Raw genomic sequence first — 18,788 nt, 5'->3', positions numbered from 1 at the left:
ATGTATATACTATACTCGATACCATCTACTGCATCTTGCCTATGCCGTTCTGTACCATCACTCATTCACATATCTTTATGTACATATTATTTATCCCTTTACACTTGTGTGTATAAGGTAGTACTTTTGGAATTGTTAGTTAGATTACTTGTTGGTTATTACTGCATTGTCGGAACTAGAAGCACAAGCATTTCGCTACACTCGCATTAACATCTGCTAACCATGTGTATGTGACAAATAAAATTTGATTTGGTTGTCATGCTGAAAGACCCAGCCACGTTTCATCTTCAATGCCCTTGCTGATGGTAGGCTTTGTTAATTTGGTCCCAGCTCTCTGCAGGTCATTCACTAGGTCCCCACGTGTGGTTCTGGGATTTTTGCTCACCGTTCTTGTGATCATTTTGACCCCACGGGGTGAGATCTTGCGTGGAGCCCCAGATCGAGGGAGATTATCAGTGGTCTTGTATGTCTTCCATTTCCTAATAATTGCTCCCACAGTTGATTTCTTCAAACCAAGCTGCTTACCTATTGCAGATTCAGTCTTCCCAGCCTGGTGCAGGTCTACAATTTGGTTTCTGGTGTCCTTTGACAGCTCTTTGGTCTTGGCCATAGTGGAGTTTGGAGTGTGACTGTTTGAGGTTGTGGACAGGTGTCTTTTATACTGATAACAAGTTCAAACAGGTGCCATTAATACGAGTGGAGGACAGAGGAGCCTCTTAAAGAAGAAGTTAAAGGTCTGTGAGAGCCAGAAATCTTGCTTGTTTGTAGGTGACCAAATACTTATTTTCCACCATAATTTGCAAATGAATTCATAAAAAATCTTACAATGTGATTCTTTTGGATTTTTTTTTCTCATTTTGTCTGTCATAATTGAAGTGTACCTATGAAAATTACAGGCCTCTCATCTTTTTAAGTGGGAGAACTTGCACAATTGGTGGCTGACTAAATACTTTTTTGCCCCACTGTATATGACTGTGACACATATTACTTCTTAACTGTATACTAAATTGTGTGTCTTACGTGCCCCCGGAAGCACAATGAATTTCCCCGCCAGGACAATATAGTTGGATGGAACGGAATGAATTACGTAAGGTCTCTTGGCGTGACCCAAATCAATGTGACTGAGCATTGATGTTTTCAATGGTGACCAATTTGGCCGTTCCTTTCTTTTTCCCAAGCTTGCTTCCCATCTCATCGCTATGCATTGTTGAAGGGCAACGGGTGGAGATTATGGCCTCATCCAGAAACAGCCTTTCACCTAAATCTTAAAATATTGAACAGGTATGAGCAATACTGTTTCAATTTAAGTAGGCAAGTCAGTTAAAAATGTGTTCTTGTGCTAATATAGTGCTAGTTCCACATTTACCTCTGATAGGCTAGTTGGAATTTCTGCCATATTGCTTATACCTAATAAACAATCCAATCCTTTCTGATGTAAATGTGTCTATGGGCTAGTGGGTAAATTTGAGGGTCGGGGGAAGGGGTTGAAGGTTATTCAGTCAGGGAGACCTAAAGTGAATGAGTGAGAAGGGATGATCCCTATTGGACACTGATGGGAAAGTCCGAAGTAGAGGAAGGGAAGGAAGAGGAGGAGAAGAGATAATCTACATCTCTCTGTCCCTGTCACCTCCTTCCTATATCAGTCTATTCTTAATCCCCAAGCAAAGTGTTGAGGCTGAGCGCTGAATAAGGGGTCGGGAGGAGAAAAGACAGCGCTGTGTGTATGTGTGTGCTAAACCTGCCAGGGTTGGCTCACCCTGAGTGAACCGCCTGCTGTCAGCCTGTGACAGCAGCTCAGCAGGCAGCAAGCTCACTGAATACAACACACTACACACACCTGCTGTCTCTGCTTATACACAACACAGCAGGAGCCCCAACCAGAGCCTCTGCTGTGCTGACATGGGACAGTGTGTGTGTGTTAGAAAAAAAGGTTTACAACAGAACAAAACTGAGCACGACCGAGCTACTGAAGACATTGGTGGGCAGACAGGCAGAGGCATTTTTAATTCATTTCTTTTGTTTTCATTTTAACCTTTAAGTAGGCACTTTCGGTTACTGGCCCAACACTCTAACCACTAGGCTACCTGCCGCCCCCAGGCATGGTGGGCTGTTATGTAGAGATGACTGGTTTTCAACCTACAGACTGTTTAGACAGTGACTCATTTTTTTATTTTTTCACCTTTATTTAACCAGGTAGGCCAGTTGAGAACACGTTCTCATTCACAACTGCGACCTGGCCAAGATAAAGCAACGCAATGCGACAAAAACAGAGTTACACAAACAAAAACGTACAGTCAATAACAAAATAAAAATATTAAAATCTATGTACAGTGTGTGCAAATGTAGAAGAGTAGGGAGGTAAATGCAATAAATAGGCCATAGAGGCAAAATAATTACAATTTAGCATTAATACTGGAGTGATAGATGTGCAGATGATGATGTACAAGTAGAGATACTGGGGGGCAAAAGAGCAAGAGGGTAAGTAATATTATGGGGATGAGGTAGTTGGGTGTGCTACTTACAGATTGACTGTGTACAGGTACAGCGATCGGTAAGCTGCTCTGACAGCTGATGCTTAATGTTAGAGGGAGATTTAAGACTCCAGCTTCAGAGATTTTTGCAATTCGTTCCAGTCATTGGCAGCAGAACAAAATGGAAGGAAAGGCGGCCAAAGGAAGTGTTGGCTTTGGGGATGACCAGTGAAATATACCTGCTGGAGAGCATGCTACAGGTGGGTGTTGCTATGGTGACCAGTGAGCTGAGATAAGGCGGGGCTTTACCTAGCAAAGATTTATAGATGACTTGGAGCCAGTGGGTTTGGCGACGAATATGTAGCGAGGGCCAGCCAACGAGACCATACAGGTCGCAGTGGTGGGTAGTATATGAGGCTTTGGTGATAAAACGGATGGCACTGTGACAGCAAATTGGATGTAGTCTGAGTAGAGTGTTGGGGGCTATTTTGTAAATGACATCGCCGAAGTCAAGGATCGGTAGGATAGTCAGTTTTACAAGGGTATGTTTGCAGCATGAGTGAAGGAGGCTTTGGTGTGAAATAGGAAGCCTATTCTAGATTTAATTTTGGATTGGAGATGCTTAATGTGAGTCTGGAAGGAGAGTTTACAGTCTAACCAGACACCTAGGTATTTGTAGTTGTCCACATATTCTAAGTCAGAACCGTCCAGAGTAGTGATGCTAATCAAGCGGGCGGGCGGGTAAAAAGTGTGGCTAGATTATCAATCTGTGCTTTGGCTCCAACAACAAGTAACACCTACAGTATGCATGTAACACCCAGGCCATTGATGACAATCTTGAAGAGGGAGGGAATCTTTTTGAAGAACTGTCTTCCAGTCTTCCATTTGGGGAAAATGACCTTCAAAGTGAGCACTAACATGCTCCCTGTGTGCATCATAATAACGCAGCCACAGCAGAGCGGGCTTAAGTCGAGCGGCACTAACTGTAGGGCAGAAATAAACTCTGCTAGAATGTGTCTGCACTGAAAAAAAAGTGTAGTAGTTCAAGCATGAGAGAATACGTTGCGAGAATAACAGAACTGTGAGCTGGACTTTTGTCCCAAGTACAACAAACAGTACTAACGGGATGAAACCCTTCCCCATATCTGTGTGTCTGTTTCGTTTCCCAGTTCAATGGTCAATCTAGCTTTAATAAAAGCATCTCTTGGAGTGCCCCAGTAGCTATACATTCGAGATGTCCACGATGAGTATGATGTGTCTCCTCTAATGCCCAGGAAGCTCCGATTCAAACTACCATTAGACAGCTCTGCAAGCATGTCAAAACATGTTTGTTGCTCAAATATGGAGTTTCGCTGAGCAACTATCTTAATTTACTCCGGTTATGGCCAACGCTTATATCCAAAAGAGGTCTAAATAAAACTGTTTACAAGCAACCAAATAAAAGCCCTTTCAGCACCTCTAATGTTTTGAGCTGTTGTAAACCTCTGACCTGTGAGACCGTAATGAGTGATTTACAGGAGCAAAAGGAGCAAAATAGGCATTTGTTTTTGAGTTGCTTGCACATTTTTATTTAGACATTTTTTTAGAAGTATATAACGGACGTAAATGAAGATTGTTGCTCAGCAAAACTTCATAATTAGTGAGTAATAAGTTTTTTGACATAACGCTTGCAAAAGCTGTCCAATGGGAGTTTGAAATCGGAGCTTCCTGGGCGTTAGACAGGAGACACATCATACTCATCTTCGACATCCTGAACACACAGATTCTGGGGAACTGAACACCATAGATCTGAAGTGATAATGAAAATGGTACATATGCCCAGAGTGATCTTAAAATCGCCAGGTAACTTAGACGATAGATGAAGTGATAGCAGTGCTTTCATGACTGCTGATGAAGAGGATAACATTACATGCATTGATTGACATGAATGGTTGACTTATTGCCTGGGGAAAGTGAGCAGTCTCACAAGTTGTGCCTGTTCTAAAGTTGCCCTATGTGGGGCAGGTAATATTTTTTTTTACTGACAAACAAAATGCAAATAATTCCAGTAGTCTGCTCCAGACCTGGCACCAGGATGAAGTGACTAAGGGGGCAGTGGAAAGGGGACAAACATTTTCACAGTGCTTACATTCAAATGACATTGGATTCTGCTTATATCAAGCTATACCACAATAAACATAAAAGTCCAAATGCCGAGACTCAGAGATCAGAGTGCTTTTGAAGTGACAGGTTGGCGTGAAATCTGTAGCCCATATCCACTGCGCTGTATCAGCATAAAACAGGGTCCTTTAAGCAGTCGTAAGAAGAAAGATTCAGCAGGAGGCAGATGTGCAAATGAGTGTTGGATTTATTTACACAGAGCTGGTGTTTAAATATCATCATCATATTTGAAAGTATGTTTTATACCCCTTCAAATTAGTGGATTTGGCCATTTCAGCCACACCCGTTACTGACAGGGGTATAAAATCGAGCACAAAGCAATGCAATCTCCACAGACAAACATTGGCAGTAGAATGGCCTTATTGAAAAGCTCAGTGACTTTCAAGGTGGCACAGTCATAGGATGCCACCTTTCCAACAAGTCAGTTCCTCCATATTTCTGCCCTGCTCCAGTTGCCCCAGTCAACTGTAAGAGCTGTTATTGTGAAAGAGAAACATCTAGGAGCAACAACGGCTCAGCTGTGAAGTGGTAGGCCACAGAACAGGACAGCTGAAGCACGTAGTGACCTGTGCACAAAGCGAGGTCTATATAGAAATGAATGGTTTGTCGAGATTGGTGTGGAAGAACTTCACTGGCCTGCACAGAGCACTGACCTCAACCCCATTGAACACCTTTGGGATTAATTGGCACGCCGACTGCGAGCCAGGCCTAATCTCCCAACATCATTGCCCGACCTCACTAGTGATCTTGTGGCTGAATGGAAGCAAGTCCATGCAGCAATGTTCCAACATCTAGTGGAAAGCCTTCCCAGAAGAGTGGAGGCTGTTATGGCAGCAAGGAGGTGGGGGACCAACTCCATATTAATGCTCATGATTTTGGAATGAGATGTTCAACGAGCATGACTTTTGGTCATGTAGTGTGCATACATACACACACACACACACACACACACACACAAGGGTCTGACTTAAGAATGTCAGCATTCAAAAGAGAAAGCCTTTCATTAGGCAAAACCTGTCTTAACCAATAAGCTACAGATACAACCTCCCTTTGAGTTACCCAAAAGGTGAACTAACTAGAACATCCCCAAACTCTTAAATACATTTGGCAACACCTAGTCTTGGCACGCAGGCCAGGTATATGTATGCATGCTACAGTGCGTGCAGTCACACAACATTAAACATGGAGAAACCAAACACACGCTCTCCAAACAAAGACTACGAAGAAATTGACAATAAACTGGTAAAAGCAATTAAATTAACCAAAAGTTCTACATAATTGTTGTGCGGTTTCCACTTGGAGAATGAAAATGGTAGGAATGTATTATATTTAATGAACGATCAAAACGACCATAATCCAACAATTGACACAAGTAAACAAATAGTGCGCACGAATTGGAGTGAGTTGGAAAAGTGGAGAGAGAGACGTGCCTATAGCGCATCTTCGCCACACAACCATACCCTTATTCTGATCAACATTTTAAACTGTTTGAGACAACTTCCTCACACATAAGCAGTAACCTCATACATTGTCAGGACGTATCAGTGGTCATTTTCCCTTCAACTGAAATCATTATGGTTCAGTATTTCTAACCACCCCATTAAAAACTCACACTACCCAAACATGTGACAGCAAGGCAGAATGACACATTCCAAATGAGCACTGGGTACATCATACATATTGACTAGAGGTCGGCCGATTAATCGGAATGGCTGATTAATTAGGGCCGATTTCAAGTTTTCATAACAATCGGAAATCGGGATATGTTTGGGCGCCGATTTTGACGTTTTTAAAAAAAACAACCTTTATTTAACTAGGTGAGTCAGTTAAGAACACATTCTTATTTTAAATGACGGCCTAGGAACGGTGGGTTAACTGCCTTGTTCAGGGGCAGGACGACAGATTTTTACCTTGTCAGCTCTGGGATTCAATCTTGCAAGTTAACTTGTCCAACGCTAACCACCTGTCTCTCATTGCACTCCACGAGGAGAGTGCCTGTTACGCGAATGCAGTAGAAGCCAAGGTAAGTTGCTAGCTAGCATTAAACTTATCTTATAAAAAACAATCAATCATAATCACTAATTAACTAGTGTGTCCTGCGTTGCATATAATTGATGCAACGCTGGGGGATGATTTAACAAAAGCGCATTTGCGGAAAAAAGCACAATCGTAAACAATGACTTTCTTAAAATCAATACACAGAAGTATATATTTTTAAACCTGCATATTTAGCTAAAATAAATCCAGGTTAGCAGGCAATGTTAACCAGGTGAAATTGTGTCACTTCTCTTGCGTTCATTGCACACTGAGTCAGGGTATATGCAACAGTTTGGGCAGCCTGGCTCATTGCGAACTAATTTGCCAGAATTTTACATAATTATGACATAACATTGAAGGTTGTGCAATGTAACAAGACTATTTAAACTTAGGGATGCCACCCGTTAGATAAAATACCGAACGGTTCCGTATTTCACTGAAAGAATAAAAGTCTTGTTTTTTAAATGATCGTTTCTGGATTCGACCATATTAATGACCAAAGGCTCGTATTTCTGTGTGTTACGTTATAATTAAGTCTATGATTTGATATTTGATAGAGCAGTCTGACTGAGCGATGGTAGGCAGCAGCAGGCTCGTAAGCATTCATTCAAACAGCACTTTTGTGAGTTTTGCCAGCAGCTCTTCGCAAGCACAGCGATGTTTATGACTTCAAGCCTATCAGCCTAATGGCTGGTGTAACCGATGTGAAATGGCTAGCTAGTTAGCGGGGTGCGCGCTAATAGCGTTTCAAACGTCACTCGCTCAGACTTGGAATAGTTATTCCCCTTGCTCTGCAAGGGCCGCGGCTTTTGTGGAGCGATGGGTAACACTGCTTCGAGTGTGGCTGTTGTCGATGTGTTCCTGGTTCGAGCCCAGGTAGGGGTGAGGAGAGGGACGGAAGCTACACTGTTACACTGGCAATACTAAAGTGCCTATAAGAACATCCAATAGTCAAAGGTATATGAAATACAAATGGTAGAGAGAGAAATAGTCCTATAAATACTATATTAACTACAACCTCTTACCTTGGAATATTGAAGTCTCATGTTAAAAGGAACCACCAACTTTCATGTTCTAAGCAAGGAAGTCAAACGTTAGCTTTTTTACATGGCACATATTGCTCCAACACTTTGTTTTTGCATTATTTAAACCAAATTGAACATTTTATTTTTGAACATTTATTTGAGGCTAAATTGATTTTTATTGATGTATTATATTAAGTTAAAATAAGTTTTCAATCAGTATTGTTGTAATTGTCATAATTACAAATAAATTGAAATTGTCCGATTAATCGGTATCGGCTCTTTTTAAATTTATCCTCCAATAATCGGTATCGGCGTTGAAAAATCATAATCGGCCAACCTCAAATATTGACCAACATGGTATGTTAATTTGGTGAATATAGATTAGTGGAGCAAATAAAGTAACATCATAGCAGTTTCCCCAAGGCAGGTGAAGACTTTGCCCAGGCCCTAAACACTGTCCACTAACCTTTTGGCGATGCGGGGGTATAAACTTCCCTGCATGGGCCTTTGTTGAAGCAGGTAAGGGAGCATTCTCTGCATAAATGACGCACAGTGGACACGGGTTGTCTCCAGACCCCCCACCCCCCAGTGACAACTTCCATGCAACACCCATTTTGCGGTACAGTTATTTTCTCTCCAAGCCCGGGGAAAGGGTCACAGCACACCGCTCGGGCATAATCAATTCAGTATCCGTCAGTAACCAGGCTTCCATCCAATTGGCCACAGATATTCATGCGAATATTCAAATCTCCATAAATCAGTGTGATGACGTAGTGCACAAAATGCACTTTTTTCTTAACTTTTTATTTGGTACGTAAAAACGTAAGTATTTCCATCAGACTTTCAACTCCACTGATAGTTGGTCACAAAAACTGTTGCGTTAAAATACTGACCAGCTCAATTCAGTCTTATGTAGCAAAAAAAAAAATTGTATTTATTTTTTACATTGGATAAAAGTATAGCATACACTACAGTTGAGGAACAATGGGAAAGTAATTCTTTAAAAGTTGATACAGATAGATTTTTTTTCAAGCCAACCTGTCAATCATGTGACCTTTTATTATATAGGGACAAACTAAAACTGAGGGGGCACAGGTTTGAACTGAGGGTGCTGAGCCCCCTTTCAGCCCCCTCTTGAAGCCGGGTACAGTCTGTGTAGGTGAATTTATCCACTTAAAATTTTCGGGACAAGTGATCATAATCTTCTGGCAACCAAAAAACTAACCCTGACTTTCCCAATGGGCAAGTGCCTTTTCGTGCACAGGAGGTTGCCGAGGGAAGAATGGCTCATAATAATTGCCGGAACTGGCCCAATGGAATGGCATCAAACACCTGGAGACCATGTGTGTGATGTATTTGATACAATTCCACTCATCAAGCCCGTTCTCCCCAATTAAGGTCACACTAACCTCCTGTGCTTTTGTGTTATCATAAATGAAATACGGCATAGACATGATCATAAATCAGCACCAGGACAAGATTAGAATCTTCTGCATATATTCAATGTTATTAACGTTGTTTCTGCGTATAGACTCAATTTGATGTACATGAATAAAGAAAACCTCAAGACAATCTATTCTGTAATCCAGGTGCATTGAGCTGAGGAAACACCTTGGGCAAGCGCCATAACCTACCAGAACTAATCTCGGACCAAAATAACCTTCTATTCTATGAGAGATAAATGTAGATGTCGTATTATATACGGTCGTGTCCGATTATCCGTCAAACACCTGCCACCATAGAATATACCAATCATTTACCGCACGTGCGTCGAATAGTTGCATCCAGAAAGTAACTTTCGATTTCATAAACATTTGTAGGAAATCATAATTAAGATTTGTAAAAAAAAAATAATCGCAGGTAGGCTGGCTATTGGTTATCACAAGCCATATTGTCTATACATCGTTGACAACAGTGGAAATCCGACTGGTTCATCTAATGTGCAACAGAACACGAGGACAATTGCATTTCCGCTACAGTTACATTGTATCACTCACTGCCTTGTCTGTCAAGTAAACTGAGTCGACGACAAAAGTTAAGTGTAACACCCTGGGGTTCTAGAACTGAGTAGGATAAACCACGTGACTCACGTTCCAAGGACTTCTTTGAACTCGAATACATGCTTGATATCGTCGACATTCTTCTTCCAAGATCCATCCCCGCCCGACTCTCCGTTCTCCCTCGCCATGTCGCCGCCAGGGAAGACCGAAGTGATTAGATTAGAGACACCGTTTTTCACCTCCTTGTGCTGACTCAGTGAGGAAATACGGTCCCCCCGTCTAGTGCCGACTGAAGTCGGACTGATATCACAGAGTTTCTTCCTGAGTGTCACCCAATTCTACCTGGCATCGCTCAGCCAATCCGTACAACCCGCTGCGCCGCCAATGCAAAAGGTCTCCTACAGTAGCCCTACCACCAATCACGCATAGCAGCCTACCTGCAGGTTATCAGAATAGTCTAATATCTTTGACGTAATTGAACGGGAGCTTCCTCGTTATCCCGTCTCTTTTTGGTTTATAACAATTAATTCTACCTCTTCAGATTATGTTTAGGCTATGCTACTTGATCGAAAGATGACTGCGGTTGGTGTGTGTGTGTCTGAACTGAACCGCTATTCTAGTGAGTCACGCTGCCTGCTGGCCGCCTCCTTTGTTGTTACCAATAACGGGGAGTGGGAGGCTGCTCTCCTCTATTGTCCATGTAGCCGGCAGAGTGCGTGGGGATGAGGAGGGGTAGTCTACGAGTGAACGATTGGTGTTCTCATTGCACCAAATCCATCACCCACTGACTTGGCAAGTTAAATAAAATATTAAATAAAACAAACAAAATTGTAGTACGTAATGGCTATAGTTGACATGCAAGTGGGCTTTTCCATGAATACAACTATGGTGACAGTAAACTAACTCCTAACAACAACATGATTGCTCTGATCCCCCAGCATTGCCTTATGATGCCCTTATAGGCCTGTTCCAACCTACATGGCCTCAGCCAAGCCAAAAGGTGTGTAGCAGTTTTCTGCATGTACAGTATATGCATGTGCCTGGTCTATGTTATCACATTCAGTAGTCATCCTTCTCTACTATACCATTATGAGACAGATACTTTTTATTTCCCCAAAGCAAAAGGGACATCGCCATTGCGGTTAGCCGAGATGGTTACATAGAAAACCAATTAAATCTGTTAATTAAAGTGTCAGAGATTCTGAAGGAAGTGCAATTGGTCTTCTTGTCATTACAATGTGTTAATGAGATGGTGGAGCCTCAACAGTCTGGTTAATCTCGGAGCGGAGCACTGAAGATCACAAATCAATCCTAATGTAGCATCCTTAAGCTTTAGGCCTGACACACCATCCTGACCACTGCACACAGTTTAATAGCCAAACAGAGAGATCAGGATGGCCGAACAAGGCTACCTTGTCCCTGTCCAAAACACGACCTCTAGCCCCTAAACCAGGGTTTTGCATATGCACAAAAAGCTTATTTCTCTCAAAATGTGTGCACAAATGTATTTACATCCCTGTTCGTGAGCATTTCTCCTTTGCTAAGATAATCCATTCACCTTACATTTGTGGCATATCAAGAAGCTGATTAAACAGCATGATCAGGTGTACCTTGTGCTGGGGACAAAGGCCAAGCTAAAATGTGCAGTTTTGTCATCACACAATGCCACTTAAGTTGAGGGAGTGTGCAATTGACATGCTGACTGCAGGAATGTCCAGCAGAGCTGTTGCCAGAAAATGTAATGTTAATTTCTAGGGATGCACAATATAACGGAATAGGCTGATATTAGCTAAAAAAATGGCAACATCGGCTCTATGTGTAGTTTAACGCCGACGTGCAAAACCGATGTCAAGGCTGACGTGCTGTATAACGTAGGTAGATGACGTACTGACGGCACGGAAAAAAACAGCGCTGCACGTGCAAAACACAGCATTCCTAACCTTGCCCACAATGTCTGCTGTGTGGATATATTTAAGTTTCAAAAGGAAGATAACAAAAAGGCAATATGCAAAGTTATTCTGCTATTATTTCCCGAGGGGAGAAAGTGAAATCTTTCAATACCACAAATCTAATTACTAATTTGAAAGTGCATCACCCCCAGACGTTCAGCAACTACTTAGAACAAAAGCAGAAGAAAACTAAGCGCTCACGTCCAACAACTAAACAAGTTAAAGTCGAGCAGTCACTTGAAAGAAAAAGAAAAATTCAGCGAGACACCTCAAAGGCGAAATCCATTAATGTCAAGATAATGGAAATCATTGCCTTTGACAATCAACTGTTCTCTGTCGTGGATGATGTTGGCTTTCGCTGACTAGTCGAGTATCTCAAGCCCCGGGAACACACTACCAAGTAGGCTCTATTTTTCAGATGTTACCCTACAGGAGTTACACAGTATAGTTGAAACGCACATCCTTGAGCTACTTGCTATGGGAGTCACTGCTATAAGCTTCACGACTGACATTTGGACCAGCGATGTCAGCCCCATGAGCATGCAGAGTCTGACAGCACATTTCGTACTGAGGAACGCTGTATTGCATGCTCAAGAATGTGCTGGTTCTCATACCGATGCTGCCATTTCAATGGCATTTGAGAACATGTTTGAAACTAGGAAAATCTCCAAGAACAAAGTACACACGGGCTACGTGATAATGCACGTAACATGACAAAAGCTTTGGAAGAATGCGGAGTCGCCAATATGCCATGCATGGCAAATGAAGGTGTTTTGGCTCAACGCAGCATATCTGACACAGTGGCAACAGGAAGGAAGATAGTGGGTCATTTTAAACACTCACCGCTAGCTTACAGGAACAGATTGGAATGAAAAAGAAAAGGCATTTCCACCAGGTGGAACAGTACTTTTAACATGATGGAGAGCCTGCTGGAACAAAAATGAGTGCTTGGCGTGTACTCAGCCGCTTAGGAGTTACAGGCAACAATCAGTACAAACCAGTGGACTCTCATTGAAAAACAAACACACATCCCTAGCTCCAACTGACTCAGAAATAACCTCATCAACATCTGCAGCAGATGTGATACCCTCTGTCAAGACATTGAAACGCCTGCTCAACAAAACTGCTGACACAGACCGTGGGGTTAAAACTTGCAAAAGAAGTCCACTAGAGGATGTGAACAAGCGATTCGTTGGCAGTCTCTCTGAGCCTCTTGACAGGGTCGCCACCATGCTCGATGCTAGGTACAAGGACCACTACTTCGATGCAGACAAGAAACGGGGTTTACATGAAATGTTAGACACACTGACAGTGCACAATGAGGAAGAAAGGCCACAGACAGAGAGCTGAAACTTCACTGCTTGACATGTATGATGAAATCCTGGTTGAGAAAGAACAACGAAACAGCACAGCAAGTAAGTGAAATAAATAGGTTGATTATGTTTTACTGGTAATGGGGACATGCATAAATGCCAACAAAATAACTTTTTGGTCAGTGTATGTAAAGTCAGAAGTTTACATACACTTAGGTTGGAGTCATTAAAACTCGTTTTTCAACCACTCCACAAATTTCTTGTTAACAAACCATAGTTTTGGCAAGTCGGATAGGACATCTACTTTGTGCATGACAAGTCATTTTTCCAACAATTGTTTACAGACAGATTTCACTTGCATACTGTTAGGTTCTAAATATCAGAGTAAGAAATTGACAGACACTATGTAAGCTCCAACCAAGTTTATTCACCCATTGGGTCAATACAGCTGCATAAGACAAAAACAATTTCCACCAGTGGTAATAAAACTCAGCAAAAAAAGAAACGTCCCTTTTTTAGGACCCTGTCTTTCAAAGAGAATTAGTAAAAATCCAAATAACTTCACAGATCTTCATTGTAAAGGGTTTACACACTGTTTCCCATGCTTTTTCAAGAACCACAAACAATTAAGCTTACAGACGGTAGGCAATTAAGATCAGTTATGAAAACTTAGGACACTAAAAGAGGCCTTTCTACTGACTCTGAAAAACACCCCAAAAAAAGATGCCCAGGGTCCCTGCTCATCTGCGTGAATGTGCCTTAGGCATGCAGCAAGGAGGCATGAGGACTGCAGATGTGGCCAAGGCAATAAATTGCAATGTCCGTACTGTGAGACGACTAAAACAGCGCTACAGGGAGACAGGACGGACAGCTGATCGTCCTCACATTGGCAGACCACATGTAACACCTGCACAGGATCGATACATCCGAACATCACATCTGCGGGACAGGTACAGGATGGCAACAACTGCCGGAGTTACACCAGGAACGCACAATCCCTCCACCAGTGCTTGTAGGCCTCCTGTAAGGCAGGTCCTCAGACATCACCAGCAACAACGTCACCTATGGGCACAAACCCACTGTCGCTGGACCAGACAAGACTGGCAAAAAGTGCTCTTCACTGACGAGTCGCGGTTGTCTCAGCAGGGGTGATGGTCGGATTTGCGTTTATCGTCAAAGGAATGAGCGGTACACCGAAGCCTGTACTCTGGAGCAGGATCGATTTGGAGGTGGAGGGTCCGTCATGGTCTAGGGCGGTGTGTCACAGCATCATCGGACTGAGCCTGTTGTCATTGCAGGCAATAGCAACTCTGAGTTACAGGGAAGACATCCTCCTCCCTTATGTGGTACCCTTCCTGCAGGCTCATACTGACATAACCCTTCACCATGACAATGCCACCAGCCATACTACTCATTCTGTGTGTGATTTCCTGCAAGACAGGAATGTCAGTGTTCTGCAATGGCAAGCGAAGAGCTTGGATCTCCCATTGAGCACGTCTGGGACGTGCCTTGGTGGAAGAGTGGGGTAACATCTCACAGCAAGAACTGGCAAATCTGGTGCAGTCCATGAGGAGGAAATGCACTGCAGTACTTAAAGCTGGGGGCCACAACAGATACTGACTGTTACTTTTGATTTTGACCCCCCCCCCCCCCCTTTGTTCAGGGACACATTATTCAATTTATGTTAGTCACATGTCTGTGGAACTTGTTCAGTTTGTGTTTCAGTTCTTGAATCTTATGTTCATACAAATACTTACACATTAAGTTTGCTGAAAATAAACACATTTGACAGTGAGTTAACTTGTTGCTGAGTTTATGTATCTCCTCCTCTCTAAACATGACATCTTTATTGCTAGGCAGGAAGTTAAGTGATACGGGCAATAAACGGTTCCTTCTTCCTTAATGTGACCTGACCTCGACCCCCGTTTCCTCACTAATCCACAGCTCTCCACCCTTATCGTGTGTGCCTGCCAACATGTGATCGTCTTCCCTGAACTCAGTACATTCCAAGCTTAATTGCTTCTACCATTTAAAATCCTCCTACAGATACCCATTAACTTCTGGTGTATAAACCAGACTATGGCACTCCTCATGTCTCTAGTATAAAGATTAACAATATTTAAAGTTTAGAAATCCAAACCCATCAATACTCACCAGACATGTCATCAATTGAGCATGTTCGGGATGCTCTGGGTTGACATCATGTTCCAGTTCCCGCCAATATCCAGAAACTTCCAAAAGCCATTGAAGAGGAGTGGGACAACATTCCACAGGTCACAATCAACAGCCTGATCAACTTTATGCAAAGGAGATGCATGAGGCAAATACTGCATGAGGCAAATATTGGTCACACCAAATACTGACTGGTTTTCTGATCCACACCCTACTATTTTTTTCTTTTTACAGTTACCTGTGACCCAGTCATGTGAAATCCATAGCTTTGGGCCCAATTAATTTATTTAAATTGACTGATTTCCTTATAAGAACTGTAACTCAGTAAAATCTTTGAAATTGTTGCGTTTATATTTTTGTTCAGTTTATATGAAAAGGAGAGGCGCTATGCAGGTGTGAATGGCTTATTTATTTGAGAAGATTGAGTGTTGCCATTTCATTATACTGTTGTACAGTGCATTCAGAAAGTATTCAAACCCCTTGACTTCCCACATTTTGCTACGTTATAGCCTAATTCTAATGATGGATGAAAAAATATTACCCTCATCAATCTAGACACAATGCCATAATGACAAAACAAAAACAAGTTGACATTTTTGCAAATGTATAAAAAAACAAAAAAACAACTGATGACATAAGTATTCATACCCTTTACTCAGTACTTTGGCAGCGATTACAGCCTCGAGCCTTCTTGGGTATGACGCTACAAGCATAGCAAACCTGAATTTGGGGAGATTCTCCCATTCTTCTATGCGGATCCTCTCAAGCTTTGTCAGGTTGGATGGGAACTATTTTCAGGTCTCTCCAGAGATGTTCGATCAGGTTTAAGTCCGGGCTCTGGCTGGGCCACTCAAGGACATTCAGAGTCTTTTCACGAAGCCACTCCTGCATTGTCTTGGCTGTGTTTGGTCACATAGACATGGTTAGCAGATGTTATTGCGAGTGTAGCAAAATGCTTGTGCTTCTAGTTCCGACGGTGCAGGAATATCTAACATGTAATCGAAACAATTCCAAAAAACTACCTAATACATACAAATCTAAGTAAAGTAATGGGATAAGAATATATACATAAATATATGGATGAGCAATGACAGAGTGGCATAGGCAAGATGCAATAGATGGTATAAAATACAGAATATACATATGAGATGAGTAATGCAAGATATGGTGAACCTTCGTCCTGAGTGCTCTGGAGCAGGTTCTTATCAAGGATCTCTGTACTTTGCTCCCTGCTGCTGAAAAATATCCCTGCAGCATGATGCTGCCACCACTACTCTTCACCGTAGGGATAGTGCCAGGTTTCCTCCAGAAGTGACACTTGGCATTCAGGCCAAAGATTTCAATCTTGGTTTCATTAGACCAGATAATCTTGTTTCCTATGGTCTGAGTGTCCTTTCGGTGCCTTTTGGCAAACTCCAAGTGGGCTGTCATGTGCCTTTTACTGATCAGTGGCTTCCGTATGGCCACGCTACCATAAAGGCCTGATTGGTGGAGTGCTGCAGAGATGGTTGTCCTTCTGACTTCTTCTGACCATCGGGTTCTTTGTTACCTCCCTCCCCCCTGAATGCCCAGTTTGGCCAGGCAGACAGCTCTAGGAAGAGTCTTGGTGATTCCAAACTTCCACTTAAGAATGATGGAGGCCACTGTGCTCTTGGGACCTTCAATACTGCAGATATTTTTTGGTACAATTCCTTCGACCTCATGGCTTGGTTTTTGCTCTGACATGCACGATCAACTGTGGGACCTTATATAGACAGCTGTGTGCCTTTCCAAATCATGTCCAATCAATTGAATTTACCACAGGTGGACTCCAATCAAGTTGTAGAAACATGTCAAGGATGATCATGGAAACAGGATGCACCTGAGCTCAATTTCAAGTCTCATAGCAAAGGGTCTGAATACTTATGTAAATACTTATGCAGATTAATGAGGCATTAAAAAAAAAAAAAAATAGAATAAGGCTGTAACTTAACAAAATGTGGAAAATGTCAAAGGGGTCTAAATATTTTCCGAAAGGTAGCCCTTTTCTTGAACCACAATATGAGCATACAGAGCAATGGCATTGGTTTCTTACCACTTTAAATAGTAAGTTAGAACTCAAATCCAGTGGTAGTCAACTTTTGCATTTTTTTGAAATCGTACCTGCAGCAGTAAAGACAGAATTCACAACAAACGCAACCTTTTGAAATGAAAACAGAAATGTTAAGACCGAACCAATATAACTACCAAGTTACCTTGTAGAGAAATGATAACCCTTACTTTTCTGCAGAAATATGAACTAGTTATGGTGCTAATTTGTGCAGTTGTTGTTCAGAAATATTAGTGTTGTTTTTCTTTCAAAATCTAAAACAAAATTAGAAGCTTTGAATTTCTACACAAACAAAAATAACCAAAATAATATTTCCAACAATATTTGGACTGATGTTGATTTTAACAGTAAAAACTAATAACACCTCATGAAGAGAACACTAAAGAATTCCTCAGCCCCTAACCTGAGCCAATCTTCTACTTTGAAGATAAACTAGATGATAGGTCACAGAAATTAAATCATAATACTGTATGGCTACATATGAGCAACTAAAAGTGCCTTCATAATATGATAAATGTTGTAAACTCAAGTGTCTAAGGCAGGGGTGTCAAACTCATTTTGTGCCATGGTCCAAAATTTGGTCCTCAACGAGGTCTTGAGTGCCGCGCTGAAAATGTATTACATTCAGCGATGTAGTGGTAACAACAAAAAAAGTTGGTGGGTAAACTCTGTTCGCCAGTCAAGGTGAAGAAAGTAAGGCTCCCAACACTTTCAATGCATTTTTCCTCAAAAAGGTGGGTATGCCGATAATCATTTCTACAGTTTTGATTTGGTTTTAGTCATTTGAAAGAATATTGAGTTTGTCTTCGTCCCCTCCCCCCAAAAAAAATGTTATATGATTTAGTAATTGTTTAACTCAAACCACCCCGCGGGCTGTATGTTTGACACCCCTGGCCTTGATTTAAACTTAGAACCATATTTTGGTTGCGCTCTCTCTCAGTACGGCCCCATATCTACACTGAACAAAAATAGAAACGCAACATGTAAAGTATTGGTCCCATTTTTCATGAGCTGAAATAAAAGACCCCCGAAATTTTCCATACGCACAAAAAACGTATTTCTCTCAAATTTTGTGCACAAATATGTTTACATCCCTGTAGTGAGTGTTTCTCCTTTGACAAGATATTCCACACCTGTCAGAGGGCTGGATTAGCAAGATGCTGATTAAACAGCATGTTTATTACACAGATGCACCTTACACAGATGCACAGATGCACCTGGGGACAATAAAAAGGCCACAAATGTGCAGTTTTGTCACACAAGGCCACAGACGTATCAAGTTGAGGGAGCGTGCAATTGGTATGCAATCTGCAGGAATGTCCATCAGCGCTGTTGCCAGAATTGAGTGTTAATTTCTCTACCATAACCCTACGTCGTTTTGGAGAATTTGGCATTACATCCAACCTGCCTCACAGCCACTTGTATGGTGTCGTGTGGGAGAGCGGTTTGCTGATGTGAACAAAGTGCCCCATGGTGGCTGTGGTGTTTTGGTATGGGCAGGCATAAGCTACGGACAAACACAATTGCATTTTATCGATGGCAGTTCGAATGCAGATATGGTGAAGAGTTCCT

The 18,788-nt window shown here is 42.0% G+C and overlaps 1 protein-coding gene across 2 annotated transcripts in view; it reads right to left on the bottom strand.

Moving 5' to 3' along the window:
• Positions 1–10,155, bottom strand: part of LOC139408682 (calcium/calmodulin-dependent protein kinase type 1D-like) — a 43,325-nt gene extending 33,170 nt beyond the window's left edge. For both annotated transcript variants that reach the window (XM_071152884.1, XM_071152895.1), the window contains exon 1: positions 9,784–10,155. In XM_071152884.1, coding sequence (XP_071008985.1) covers positions 9,784–9,881 — 98 coding nt within the window. In that variant the 5' untranslated portion in view covers positions 9,882–10,155. The remainder of the gene's footprint in view (positions 1–9,783) is intronic.
• Positions 10,156–18,788: the final 8,633 nt, after the last annotated feature.

Source organism: Oncorhynchus clarkii, chromosome 1 (genome assembly GCF_045791955.1).
Source record: "Oncorhynchus clarkii lewisi isolate Uvic-CL-2024 chromosome 1, UVic_Ocla_1.0, whole genome shotgun sequence".
NCBI lineage: Eukaryota > Metazoa > Chordata > Actinopteri > Salmoniformes > Salmonidae > Oncorhynchus > Oncorhynchus clarkii.
Note: the sequence above shows the minus strand (reverse complement) of the source record. Positions and strands in the feature narration are given on the sequence as shown.